The sequence below is a fragment of the Osmerus eperlanus genome, chromosome 6, assembly GCF_963692335.1.
Source record: "Osmerus eperlanus chromosome 6, fOsmEpe2.1, whole genome shotgun sequence".
Lineage (NCBI taxonomy): Eukaryota > Metazoa > Chordata > Actinopteri > Osmeriformes > Osmeridae > Osmerus > Osmerus eperlanus.
In genome coordinates, this window is record NC_085023.1 from 2,697,253 (window position 1) to 2,711,809 (window position 14,557).

At 53.3% G+C, this 14,557-nt stretch overlaps 1 protein-coding gene across 1 annotated transcript in view; it reads left to right on the top strand.

Moving 5' to 3' along the window:
* Positions 1 to 14,557, top strand: part of prim2 (DNA primase subunit 2) — a 69,394-nt gene that overhangs the window by 33,316 nt on the left and 21,521 nt on the right. The window contains exons 9-10 of the mRNA XM_062462996.1: positions 4,041 to 4,113; positions 4,447 to 4,632. Of these exons, the coding sequence (XP_062318980.1) occupies positions 4,041 to 4,113; positions 4,447 to 4,632 (259 nt within the window). The remainder of the gene's footprint in view (positions 1 to 4,040; positions 4,114 to 4,446; positions 4,633 to 14,557) is intronic.

The following is a 14,557-nucleotide window of genomic DNA, read 5'->3' on the forward strand; positions in this document are numbered from 1 at the left end:
TCCATCTCCTACTGACTCCACCATCTCCTCCTGACTCTTCCATCTCCTCCTGACTCCTCCATCTCCTCCTGACTCCACCATCTCCTCTTGACTCCACCATCTCCTCCTGACTCCTCCATCTCCTCCTGACTCTTCCATCTCCTCCTGACTCTTCCATCTCCTCCTGACTCCACCATCTCCTCCTGACTCCACCATCTCCTCCTGACTCCACCATCTCCTCCTGACTCTTCCATCTCCTCCTGACTTTACCATCTCCTCCTGACTCCACCATCTCCTCCTGACTCCACCATCTCCTCCTGACTCTTCCATCTCCTCCTGACTCTTCCATCTCCTCCTGACTCTTCCATCTCCTCCTGACTCCACCATCTCCTCCTGACTCCACCATCTCCTCCTGACTCCACCATCTCCTCCTGACTCTTCCATCTCCTCCTGACTTTACCATCTCCTCCTGACTCCACCATCTCCTCCTGACTCCACCATCTCCTCCTGACTCTTCCATCTCCTCCTGACTTTACCATCTCCTCCTGACTCCACCATCTCCTCCTGACTCCACCATCTCCTCCTGACTCCACCATCTCCTCCTGACTCTTCCATCTCCTCCTGACTTTACCATCTCCTCCTGACTCCACCATCTCCTCCTGACTCCACCATCTCCTCCTGACTCCTCCATCTCCTCCTGACTTTACCATCTCCTCCTGACTCCACCATCTCCTCCTGACTCTTCCATCTCCTCCTGACTTTACCATCTCCTCCTGACTCCTCCATCTCCTCCTGACTCTTCCATCTCCTCCTGACTCTTCCATCTCCTCCTGACTCCTCCATCTCCTCCTGACTCCACCATCTCCTCCTGACTCTTCCATCTCCTCCTGACTTTACCATCTCCTCCTGACTCCTCCATCTCCTCTTGACTCTTCCATCTCCTCCTGACTCCACCATCTCCTCCTGACTCCACCATCTCCTCCTGACTTTACCATCTCCTCCTGACTCCACCATCTCCTCCTGACTCCACCATCTCCTCCTGACTCCACCATCTCCTCCTGACTCCTCCATCTCCTCCTGACTCCTCCATCTCCTCCTGACTCCACCATCTCCTCCTGACTCCACCATCTCCTCCTGACTCTTCCATCTCCTCCTGACTTTACCATCTCCTCCTGACTTTACCATCTCCTCCTGACTCCACCATCTCCTCCTGACTCCACCATCTCCTCCTGACTCCACCATCTCCTCCTGACTCTTCCATCTCCTCCTGACTTTACCATCTCCTCCTGACTCTTCCATCTCCTCCTGACTTTACAATCTCCTACTGACTCCACCATCTCCTCCTGACTATTCCTCCATCTCACCCAGGGCAGTAACAGTCAAGTCATTATACTTCAAGACTAAGAGTGACCTGGCTGTAGTAAACAGAAAACAGAAAACTTGACACTCGCAGGTCTCTGGTGGATTTCACCTCGGACATAATCTAAAATAAGACCCACGACAAACCTATCCTAGGATGGGTCATTTGTAGGAGACAGTTTTTTAGTAGGAGACTGGTTTACTGTGATCTAGCAGTTTGCCAGTGTTTCCCAGAAGCCCCTGGGTCTCTGGTTGCCCAGCAGCGCCAGCAGGTCCTCTGAGGGCAGGTGTCCTCTCTCCCTCGAAGGCTAATAATGGAGCCACACAGCAGAACTAATGTGCCACTGCTTTTCTTTTTAGTGGCGTGACCAGGAAGTGTTCACCCCTGTTCCCAGGATACTGCTGGGTGGTAACACATTAGACCCTCTCGCCTAACACACACACACACACGCACAGGGATGCATGCGCGCACACACACACATACAGGGATGCATGCACACACACGCACGTTGCTCTGGACATTATTATCCTTTAGCACACACCCTCACACACATCCTCTTGCTCTGTCTAAAGCCACCTCGATGCTTTCTCTCAGTGGCCTAGCTGATTAGTCTCAGGGTCAGAGTCCTGCTCTGGGGAAATAACTCCCTGGCTCTTGCAGGGTTAGGGTTAGAGGGGATAGAGTCCAGCAGGACACACCTGGGAGCTCTGCTGGATCTGGAAAACCCTGCTCTCTTTATTTACCGCCCATCAACCAGTCCACTACATCCATCCCAACCACACAACTGTTCTAGATCCCAAACAAATCCCCCCCACACACCCACATCCAGCCCCCCCACACACCCACATCCAGCCCCCCCCACACACCCACACCCACATCCAGCCCCCCCCCACACACCCACATCCAGCCCCCCCCCACACACCCACATCCAGCCCCCCCCCACACACCCACATCCAGCCCCCCCCCACACACCCACATCCAGCCCCCCCCACACACCCACATACAGCCCCCCCCCCCCCCACATCCAGCCCCCCCCCCACACACCCACATCAGCCCCCCTCCACACACCCACATCCAGCCCCCCCACGCACCCACATCCAGCCCCCCCCCCACACACCCACATCCAGCCCCCCCCCCCACACACCCACATCCAGCCCCCCACACACCCACATCCAGTCCCCCCCCACACACCCACATCCAGTCCCCCCCACACACCCACATCCAGCCCCCCCCCACACACCCACATCCAGCCCCCCCCCCCACACACCCACATCCAGCCCCCCCCCCACACACCCACATCCAGCCCCCCCCCACACACCCACATCCAGCCCCCCCCCACACACCCACATCCAGCCCCCCCACACACCCACATCCAGCCCCCCCCACACACCCACATCCAGCCCCCCCCCCACACACCCACATCCAGCCCCCCCCCACACACCCACATCCAGCCCCCCCCCCACACACCCACATCCAGCCCCCCACACACATCCACACCCAGATCCAGCCCCCCACACACATCCACACCCAGCCATCAGTGGGTGGGGGCCAGCCACTCCACAGCCCTGTGAACAAGGGGACAGCCCCCCAGGTCCCACAGGTCTGTCACTTGATGTCTAAGGGAGACGGAGAGCGTCATGAGAACTACCACTTGAATTGGACATGTGACCAGTAACATACATTGCCACACAGGGGGGGAGAGAGGGGGGAGGAGGGAGAGAAGGAGGCAAACAAGGGATATAGAGTGGCCGGAAAGAGAGGGAGGGATAAAGAGCAAGGGTGTGTGGGGAACAGGGCGAGCTGCTCTGGGCCCTTGCAAGCGCGTGATCTGGACCTGCCAGATAAGAGAGAGAGGGAGAGACTTCAGGATCCCCCTGCATCACCGGCACCACAAATCAGTTTTCAAAGGCAGCTTTTAGAGTGCCAGTGATCCCTCTTTACAACATTTTCAACAGACTCAAGCATCTCTTATTTGGAAGCAGCGGAGTGGGGTTTGTGGTCAGAGTCAAGCGTGTATTAGAGCAGTATTTAGAGGCTGTATGTTATCAATGATTTAGCATCTTTTTCCAGCTTGGTGTGGTTTTATGTTTTTTATCTATGGTGTGTCTTCATTCAGGAGGGTATTTAATGTAATTACTCTCATGGAATAAACACACAATAACCAGTTGTGTGTGTGTACACCATATATGGTGAAATTCTGTGAAAAGTTTTTTTATGACACAGTACAGGAGGGTGTTCAGTTGATGGAGCGTGTAGGTTTTGTTCAACGTATCTAATTACAGGAGTGTGTGTGTCTGTCTTAGTGTTTTATTGATCAGTTGTTCATTGGCAAGGCCCACTAAAGTTACTTAAGGCAAGTCAGTTCATTTATGGACGGTCTGGCCCTAATGTCAAACACTGGGGTATCAATCAAACTGATATTGATCAATGTAATTGATCTGGAACGTTTAACCTTTTATCTCAGGGGTAAGACAAGGACACAAGACCCAAAGTTGTTCAGATCTTTTCTGCTGTGGCGTGTTGCTGTGTGACGAGAGAGAGGCCGAGAGAGGCCGAGAGACTTGAAGCTCGTTCCCGTTCCCTTTGGGATGACACTGTTCCTCCTTGCTGTGTGACGAGAGAGAGGCCGAGAGAGGCCGAGAGACCTGAAGCTCGTTCCCGTTCCCTGTGGGATGACACTGTTCCTCCTCTCCCCCTGTAGCCATGCCTACGTGGGCCAGGACTACAGCATCCAGAAAAACATTGGGAAGATCTCCCTGGAGCAGATAGACCCGGTCAGTACACACACACTGACACCTACACACACACTGACACATACACACACACTGACACATACACACACACACACACACACACTGACACATACACACACGCAGACACACACACTCTCCTCACCCATATCCTCCTCACCCATATCTCCTCACCCATATCTCCTCACCCATATCCTCCTCACCCATATCTCCTCACCCATATCTCCTCACCCATATCCTCCTCACCCATATCCTCCTCACCCATATCTCCTCACCCATATCTCCTCACCCACATCTCCTCACCCATATCTCCTCCCTCAGCTCTCCTCACCCATGCCTCTCTCCTGCCTCCCCCAGCTCTCCTCCAGGTCCTTCCCCCTGTGCATGCGGCAGCTCCACCGCGCCCTGAGGGAGAGCCACCACCTCCGGCACGGCGGGCGCATGCAGTACGGCCTGTTCCTGAAGGGCATCGGCCTCACTCTGGAGCAGGCCCTGCAGTTCTGGAGGTCAGAGTTCGTCAAGGGCAAGGTGGACACTGACAAGGTAAACATGTCCTTCACTTGATCTGAGTTCAACATAAGTGTACGTGGAGACTAGGCATGGGCCGGTTGCCGGTTTCAAGGTATACCGCGGTTTTCTGTTATAACGTTGCTGCGGCATTTTTTTTGGTGTGCAGAAATCACTTTTGCGCAGCGGAGAAAGTAACCTTGAGTTAAGAGTTGGCGTGTTTAGCACTGGTGAAATAAACATGAACAGTACTATTGGCATGCTACCAACTGCGGCAGATAACACAGCTAATTAACTAGATAGCATCAGCTAGTTTCATGTTAGCCTACGTTACACCAGAGCCATAGAAACATATTTTTCTGGGGAAGAGCAGATTAGCCTATTACATGTCTCTCAAATCTCACGCATTGGCTGTGAGACTCACACATTTCAACCATTTCTGACGCTGAGAAGCGCAGATTTCTGCAGAGTTGATAGTTGTCTCGAGTTATACAGAGTTAAAAAACAGACAATAAGAGACGTGGTATGGTATTTTTGTGTTCAACAAAAATATTTTAGGACTGTAATCGCAATACCGTGGTAGTTTTTCTCAAGGTTATCGTGCCGTCAAAATCTGATACCGGCCCATGCCTAGTGGAGACCTTAGAAAGAATGTCAGCGAAATGTATTTGAATCATGGCAGAGTATGTCAGGTGGCTGAGCGGTTAGAGAATCGGGCTAGAAACCAGAAGGTCGCTGGTTCGATTCCCGGCCATGCCACATGACGTTGTGTCCTTGGGCAAGGCACTTCACCCTACTTGCCTCGGGGGAATGTCCCTGTACTTACTGTAAGTCGCTCTGGATAAGACTATGACTAAATGTAAGTATGTTGTGTTATACTACTAGTGTATGCTGTTGGGGCTGGTAAAACATGGTGGTTGGTTAGTGTGAAATCCAAAACAAATGAGCTTGGATGTCAAAGATTGAGTTGTTTCAGATGGAATGGATGTTTTACATTTCCAATCTCTCTTCATGCCTGGTACATTTTAACATTTGAATGTTTTCAAGCTCCTCTTCCTCGTCGCCCTCTTCCTCCTTGTCCTCCTCTTCCTCTTCCTCCTCCTCTTCCTCTTCCCAGGTAACTGATGGGTGATGCTTTCCTAAAATCACCTTAGCTGCTCTCCCTCCCTCTCTCCATCCTTGGATCTCTATACCTCGCTCTCTCTCTATCCCTCTATCTCTATCCCCTCTCTCCCTGTCTCTCTCTCTATCCCTCTATCTCTATCCTCTCTCTCTCTATCCCTCTCTCTATCCATCTTTTTCTCTATCCCCTCTCTCTCTATCCCTCTCTCTCTATCCCCCCACTCTATCCCCCCACTCTATCCTCTCTCTCTATCCCTCACTCTCTATCCCTCCCTCTCTCTATCCCTCTCTCTCTATCCCCCCCACTCTATCCTCTCTCACTATCCTCTTTCTCTATCCCTCTCTCCATCTCTCACTATCCTCTCTATCCCTCCCTCTCTATCCCTCCCTCTCTCTATCCCTCCCTCTCTCTATCCCTCCCTCTCTCTATCCCTCCCTCTCTCTGTCCCTCTCGCTCTCTATCCTTCTCTCTCTCTATCCCTCCCTCTCTCTATCCCTCTCTCTCTATACCTCCCCCTCTCTATCCCTCTCTCTATCCTCTCTCTCTATCCCTCCCTCTCTCCTAATCTCCATTCCTCACTATCCTCTATATCCCGCTCTCTCTCAAGGAGTGTGTGTGTATGTGTCAGGGAGTGCTTAATGGTAGCTAGCTGTGGTTAATGAGTTAGAGTGCCGGGTGATTTCATGGTTGGGATGTGGGGCCGTAGATAGAGTTCAGGTAGATGGTCCTAGTGGCCTCACCCTGGGGAATGGGATAATCCTACAGGGATGATATGTCTCTCAGACTGTCTGGAGACAGGTGTGTCATCTACAGGTTAGAATAAATATATTTGTTGTTTATCTTTGGCCTTGTCATTTTCAGGTCCACAGGATGTGTCACTAGCCAAAACACAAACCTGCTAGTTTTAAGAGCTACATCATACTTTTTTTTACATTCATTTGAAATGTCCTCAGTGGGTTAATCCCTGTGAAAATAGATCTGCCTTTGTTTTTGTGTTTTTAATGTATTTATTTTACAGAGTCGGTCTGTCATGCAAGTGAGGGGAATAAAGCAGCAGCTGAATAATGCATGTGGTTAGGAAGGCCTGACAGCAGTGTGGTGATGGAGGAGGGTGGAACGGATAGGACAGGTGTTACTGTTGGTGACAGAGTGAGAACAGGCTGGAGAGGTGCTGTGTTGGTGACAGCCTCTCTCTCTGTCTCTCGCTCTCTGATTCCCTCTCGCTCTCTGAGTCCCTCACTCTCTCTGATTCTCTCTGTCTCTCGCTCTCTCTCTGTCTCTCGCTCTCGCTCTCTGATTCCCTCTCGCTCTCTCTGATTCCCTCTCTCTCGCTCTCTCTCTCTGATTCCCTCTCGCTCTGTCTGATTCTCTCTCTCTGTCTCTCGCTCTCTCTCTCGCTCTATCTGATTCCCTCTCGCTCTCTCTAATTCTCTCTGACTCTCTCACCCTCTGCATGTGACAGCAGTGATGTCTCTCATGTTATTAAAATGATGTGCAGTTTTCTGATGGGACCGATTGAATTGTCATCAGAGTATCAACACTCTTCCCCTCTCTGGTAACACAGTGTCATGTGTACCTGGTAACACAGTGTCGCGTGTGCCTGGTAACACAGTGTTGTGTGCCTGGTAACACAGTGTCATGTGTACCTGGTAACACAGTGTTGCATGCCTGGTAACATAGTGTCATGTGTACCTGGTAACACAGTGTCACGTGTGCCTGGTAACACAGTGTTGCGTGTACCTAGTAATACAGTGTCGCGTGTACCTGGTAACACAGTGTCGCGTGTACCTGGTAACACAGTGTCATGTATGCCTGGTAACACAGTGTTGTGTGCCTGGTAACACAGTGTCGCGTGTGCCTGGTAACACAGTGTTGTGTGTACCTGGTAACACAGTGTTGCGTGTACCTAGTAATACAGTGTCGCGTGTACCTGGTAACACAGTGTCGCGTGTACCTGGTAACACAGTGTCATGTATGCCTGGTAACACAGTGTTGTGTGCCTGGTAACACAGTGTCGCGTGTGCCTGGTAACACAGTGTCGCGTGTGCCTGGTAACACAGTGTCGCGTGTGCCTGGTAACACAGTGTTGTATGTGCCTGGTAACACAGTGTTGTGTGCCTGGTAACACAGTGTCATGTGTACCTGGTAACACAGTGTTGCATGCCTGGTAACATAGTGTCATGTGTACCTGGTAACACAGTGTCACGTGTGCCTGGTAACACAGTGTTGCGTGTACCTAGTAATACAGTGTCGCGTGTACCTGGTAACACAGTGTCGCGTGTACCTGGTAACACAGTGTCATGTATGCCTGGTAACACAGTGTTGTGTGCCTGGTAACACAGTGTCGCGTGTGCCTGGTAACACAGTGTTGTGTGTACCTGGTAACACAGTGTTGCGTGTACCTAGTAATACAGTGTCGCGTGTACCTGGTAACACAGTGTCGCGTGTACCTGGTAACACAGTGTCATGTATGCCTGGTAACACAGTGTTGTGTGCCTGGTAACACAGTGTCGCGTGTGCCTGGTAACACAGTGTCGCGTGTGCCTGGTAACACAGTGTCGCGTGTGCCTGGTAACACAGTGTTGTATGTGCCTGGTAACACAGTGTTGTGTGCCTGGTAACACAGTGTCGCGTGTGCCTGGTAACACAGTGTCGCGTGTGCCTGGTAACACAGTGTTGTATGTGCCTGGTAACACAGTGTTGTGTGCCTGGTAACACAGTGTCGAGTGTGCCTGGTAACACAGTGTTGCGTGTGCCTGGTAACACAGTGTTGTGTGCCTGGTAACACAGTGTTGTGTGCCTGGTAACACAGTGTCATGTGTACCTGGTAACACAGTGTTGCATGCCTGGTAACATAGTGTCATGTGTACCTGGTAACACAGTGTCACGTGTGCCTGGTAACACAGTGTTGCGTGTACCTAGTAATACAGTGTCGCGTGTACCTGGTAACACAGTGTCGCGTGTACCTGGTAACACAGTGTCATGTATGCCTGGTAACACAGTGTTGTGTGCCTGGTAACACAGTGTCGCGTGTGCCTGGTAACACAGTGTTGTGTGTACCTGGTAACACAGTGTTGCGTGTACCTAGTAATACAGTGTCGCGTGTACCTGGTAACACAGTGTCGCGTGTACCTGGTAACACAGTGTCATGTATGCCTGGTAACACAGTGTTGTGTGCCTGGTAACACAGTGTCGCGTGTGCCTGGTAACACAGTGTCGCGTGTGCCTGGTAACACAGTGTCGCGTGTGCCTGGTAACACAGTGTTGTATGTGCCTGGTAACACAGTGTTGTGTGCCTGGTAACACAGTGTCATGTGTACCTGGTAACACAGTGTTGCATGCCTGGTAACATAGTGTCATGTGTACCTGGTAACACAGTGTCACGTGTGCCTGGTAACACAGTGTTGCGTGTACCTAGTAATACAGTGTCGCGTGTACCTGGTAACACAGTGTCGCGTGTACCTGGTAACACAGTGTCATGTATGCCTGGTAACACAGTGTTGTGTGCCTGGTAACACAGTGTCGCGTGTGCCTGGTAACACAGTGTTGTGTGTACCTGGTAACACAGTGTTGCGTGTACCTAGTAATACAGTGTCGCGTGTACCTGGTAACACAGTGTCGCGTGTACCTGGTAACACAGTGTCATGTATGCCTGGTAACACAGTGTTGTGTGCCTGGTAACACAGTGTCGCGTGTGCCTGGTAACACAGTGTCGCGTGTGCCTGGTAACACAGTGTCGCGTGTGCCTGGTAACACAGTGTTGTATGTGCCTGGTAACACAGTGTTGTGTGCCTGGTAACACAGTGTCGCGTGTGCCTGGTAACACAGTGTCGCGTGTGCCTGGTAACACAGTGTTGTATGTGCCTGGTAACACAGTGTTGTGTGCCTGGTAACACAGTGTCGAGTGTGCCTGGTAACACAGTGTTGCGTGTGCCTGGTAACACAGTGTTGTGTGCCTGGTAACACAGTGTTGTGTGCCTGGTAACACAGTGTTGTGTGCCTGGTAACATGAGACCTGTCCAGGAGACAGCATTGGAGAGAATCGCCAAGGAAACCAGTTTACGGTCATAGTAGCAATATTATGGGATTAGAGTCCAGACGTTAGAGTTAGGGGTGCTCCGATCAGGATTTTTGGATCACCGATCACCGATCTCCAGAAGCAGTATCGGCCGATACCGAGGACTGATCTTTTTTATCCTAAATTCTTACAGCCCCCAAGTATTAGTTAGTACCGTTAGTAGTTAGTATAGTTAGACTTGTACACCACTATTCATGATTTATAATCCCTATATGTTGAATGTATGCACCTTCCTGCCAAAGTAATTTCCTTGTCTGTGCAAACTTTCATTAAACCCCATTCTGATTAAGGGGTCTATTTGAAGCTTTCTATTTATCATGTAGCATTATTTATTTAACTATTCTTAACAACATATGTATATTAAGTATAACAATGAAGAGATGATCAAATATCATGAAACAACTGTTTATTTAGTGGCAGGAAACATGAACATATTCCACTCTCTTTCTTAGAGATGCTTTTTAGATACGAAACATAAACCATAGCAGCCTATGCTGGGTTATTGATAACCGCTTATGAATTTAAAAGAATTACCCTGCCGAATAATAAATTACAAAAACAGAATAAACAGAGTCTTTATACGTTTTAACTTTAGACTATAAAATCTGCGACATAAAAGGCCACAGTCAAAATATTGTTTCTTCTTTAGGCAGGAGATAAAGGACCATGGGCAATAAAGTGCACAGTAAAATAAATACAACAAAATATAATAATAATAATCAGCTCTTTTGATCGGCCATTATAGTGAGTACAGATCAGAGTATTTAAAATGATTATCGGCCAATAATGATCGGCGACCGATCGATCGGAGCACCCTTAGTTGGAGTACACATCCTCCCTTCATGTTGCGCACTATAAATACAGAGCTGGTGTTTGCACCGTCAGAGAAAATGTGTAATTCTCTAAGTAGGAAGGGGCAGGCTTCTGGAGGATTCTGGACAAAGCGCTTCTCTCAGTAGGAAGGGGCAGGCTTCTGGAGGGTTCTGGACAAAGCGCTTCTCTCAGTAGGAAGGGGCAGGCTTCTGGAGGGTTCTGGACAAAGCGCTTCTCTCAGTAGGAAGGGGCAGGCTTCTGGAGGGTTCTGGACAAAGCGCTTGACCTTCGATTCTAGCGTTTAGCTCAGCTAGTGGCTGGAATAACAATCCAAATCAGTATCATCTGTCTGAACAGTGGTCTAGTTAGGACCTGCTGCAGGACTTGGTGTCCTTGCAGTCTCTTAACGTAGGATGAAGGCCAGAGAGAGACAGGGAGAGGGGGGGGGGAGGGGGAGGAGAAGAGACAAATGGGAGGGAGAGAGACAAGTATGGAGTAAGAGTGAGGCAGAGAGAGAGAGACAGAGGCAGCTCACTCGACAGACATGGACAGCCCGCCTGGACTGAACCACCTCTTGTGTTCCGTCTCCAGAATCCCCTTTAGTCCCTCGTCGTTTTGACACGCCGCGTATTGACGAACATTGGATGTCTTTTTGAAAGGTGCCACTCTGCAACAGTCAGCCGCATCCTCTCCCATTCATGCCGTGTTCCTGGCGATCTCTGCAGCCAAAGATCTTTTTGATTCGCCCCTCCGCCCCCCCAGACCAGAAGAGTCTTCCAGTGGGAGCATGGAGGCGATGGGGAGGGTTCTGCCCTGCCCCGCCCTGCTGTGAACACAGCTCCCTGGGTTCTGCCCTGCCCCGCCCTGCTGTGAACACAGCTCCCTGGGTTCTGCCCTGCCCCGCCCTGCTGTGAACACAGCTCCCTGGGTTCTGCCCTGCCCCGCCCTGCTGTGAACACAGCTCCCTGGGTTCTGCCCTGCCCCGCCCTGCTGTGAACACAGCTCCCTGGGTTCTGCCCTGCCCCGCCCTGCTGTGAACACAGCTCCCTGGGTTCTGCCCTGCCCCGCCCTGCTGTGAACACAGCTCCCTGGGTTCTGCCCTGCCCCGCCCTGCTGTGAACACAGCTCCCTGGGTTCTGCCCTGCCCCGCCCTGCTGTGAACACAGCTCCCTGGGTTCTGCCCTGCCCCGCCCTGCCCCGCCCTGCTGTGAACACAGCTCCCTGGGTTCTGCCCTGCCCCGCCCTGCTGTGAACACAGCTCCCTGGGTTCTGCCCTGCCCCGCCCTGCTGTGAACACAGCTCCCTGGGTTCTGCCCTTCCCCGCCCTGCTGTGAACACAGCTCCCTGGGTTCTGCCCTGCCCCGCCCTGCTGTGAACACAGCTCCCTGGGGCCACCTCTAAGCCCCTCACACACACTTCTGCAGAACATAAGCAGCGTGTCCATCTGTTTACCCAGCAACCCACTCCTCATCCCAGTCCTCGTCTCTCTCTCTCTCCCCCTCCTTCTCTCACAGCCTCCACCCCTTTCTCCTCTCTACCCCCCCCCCCTATCCATCCCTTCCTCCTCTCCCCCCCCCTCTCTCCATCCCTTCCTCCTCTCTACCCCCCCCCCCTCTCCATCCCTTCCTCCCCTCTCCCCCCCCCTCTCTCCATCCCTTCCTCCTCTCTACCCCCCCCCCTCTCTCCATCCCTTCCTCCTCTCTACCCCCCCTCTCTCTCCATCCCTTCCTCCCCTCTCCCCCCCCCTCTCTCCATCCCTTCCTCCTCTCTACCCCCCCCCTCTCCATCCCTTCCTCCCCTCTCCCCCCCCCTCTCTCCATCCCTTCCTCCTCTCTACCCCCCCCTCTCTCCATCCCTTCCTCCTCTACCCCCTCTCTCTCCATCCCTTCCTCCCCTCTCCCCCCCCCTCTCTCCATCCCTTCCTCCTCTCTACCCCCCCTCTCTCCATCCCTTCCTCCTCTCTACCCCCCCTGTCTCCATCCCTTCCTCCTCCCCCCCCCTCTCTCCATCCCTTCCTCCTCTCTACCCCCTCTCTCTCCATCCCTTCCTCCTCTCCCCCCCTCTCTCCATCCCTTCCTCCTCTCTACCCCCTCCCTCTCCATCCCTTCCTCCCCTCTCCCCCCCCCTCTCTCCATCCCTTCCTCCTCTCTACCCCCCCTCTCTCCATCCCTTCCTCCTCTCTACCCCCTCTCTCTCCATCCCTTCCTCCTCTCTACCCCCCCTCTCTCCATCCCTTCCTCCTCTCCCCCCCCTCTCTCCATCCCTTCCTCCTCTCTACCCCCTCTCTCTCCATCCCTTCCTCCTCTCTACCCCCCCTCTCTCCATCCCTTCCTCCCCTCTCCCCCCCCCCTCTCTCCATCCCTTCCTCCTCTCTACCCACCCTCTCTCCATCCCTTCCTCCTCTCTACCCCCCCTCTCTCCATCCCTTCCTCCCCTCCCCCCCCCTCTCTCCATCCCTTCCTCCTCTCTACCCCCCCTCTCTCCATCCCTTCCTCCTCTCTACCCCCTCTCTCTCCATCCCTTCCTCCTCTCCCCCCCCTCTCCATCCCTTCCTCCCTCTCCCCCCCCCTCTCTCTCCATCCCTTCCTCCTCTCTACCCCCCCTCTCTCCATCCCTTCCTCCTCTCTACCCCCCCTCTCTCCATCCCTTCCTCCTCTCTACCCCCCTCTCTCTCCATCCCTTCCTCCTCTCCCCCTCTCTCTCCATCCCTTCCTCCTCTCTACCCCCTCTCTCTCCATCCCTTCCTCCTCTCCCACCCCTCTCTCCATCCCTTCCTCCTCTCTACCCCCTCTCTCTCCATCCCTTCCTCCTCTACCCCCTCTCTCTCCATCCCTTCCTCCTCTACCCCCTCTCTCTCCATCCCTTCCTCCTCTACCCCCTCTCTCTCCATCCCTTCCTCCTCTACCCCCTCTCTCTCCATACCTTCCTCCTCTCCCCCCCCTCTCTCCATCCCTTCCTCCTCTCTACCCCCCCTCTCTCCATCCCTTCCTCCTCTCTACCCCCTCTCTCTCCATCCCTTCCTCCTCTACCCCCTCTCTCTCCATCCCTTCCTCCTCTCTACCCCCCTCTCTCTCCATCCCTTCCTCCTCTACCCCCCTCTCTCTCCATCCCTTCCTCCTCTACCCCCTCTCTCTCCATCCCTTCCTTCTCTACCCCCTCTCTCTCCATCCCTTCCTCCTCTACCCCCTCTCTCTCCATCCCTTCCTCCTCTACCCCCTCTCTCTCCATCCCTTCCTCCTCTACCCCCTCTCTCTCCATCCCTTCCTCCTCTACCCCCTCTCTCTCCATCCCTTCCTCCTTACCCCCCTCTCTCCATCCCTTCCTCCTCTACCCCCCCTCTCTCCATCCCTTCCTCCTCTCTACCCCCTCTCTCTCCATCCCTTCCTCCTCTACCCCCTCTCTCTCCATCCCTTCCTCCTCTCTACCCCCCCTCTCTCCATCCCTTCCTCCTCTCTCCCCCCCTCTCTCCATCCCTTCCTCCTCTACCCCCTCTCTCTCCATCCCTTCCTCCTCTACCCCCCTCTCTCCCATCCCTTCCTCCTCTCTACCCCCTCTCTCTCCATCCCTTCCTCCTCTACCCCCTCTCTCTCCATCCCTTCCTCCTCTACCCCCTCTCTCTCCATCCCTTCCTCCTCTACCCCCTCTCTCTCCATCCTTCCTCCTCTACCCCCTCTCTCTCCATCCCTTCCTCCTCTACCCCCTCTCTCTCCATCCCTTCCTCCTCTACCCCCCCTCTCTCCATCCCTTCCTCCTCTACCCCCTCTCTCTCCATCCCTTCCTCCTCTACCCCCCCTCTCTCCATCCCTTCCTCCTCTCCCCCCCCTCTCTCCATCCCTTCCTCCTCTCTACCCCCTCTCTCTCCATCCCTTCCTCCTCTACCCCCCCTCTCTCTCCATCCCTTCCTCCTCTCTACCCCCCCTCTCTCCATCCATTCCTCCTCTCTCCCC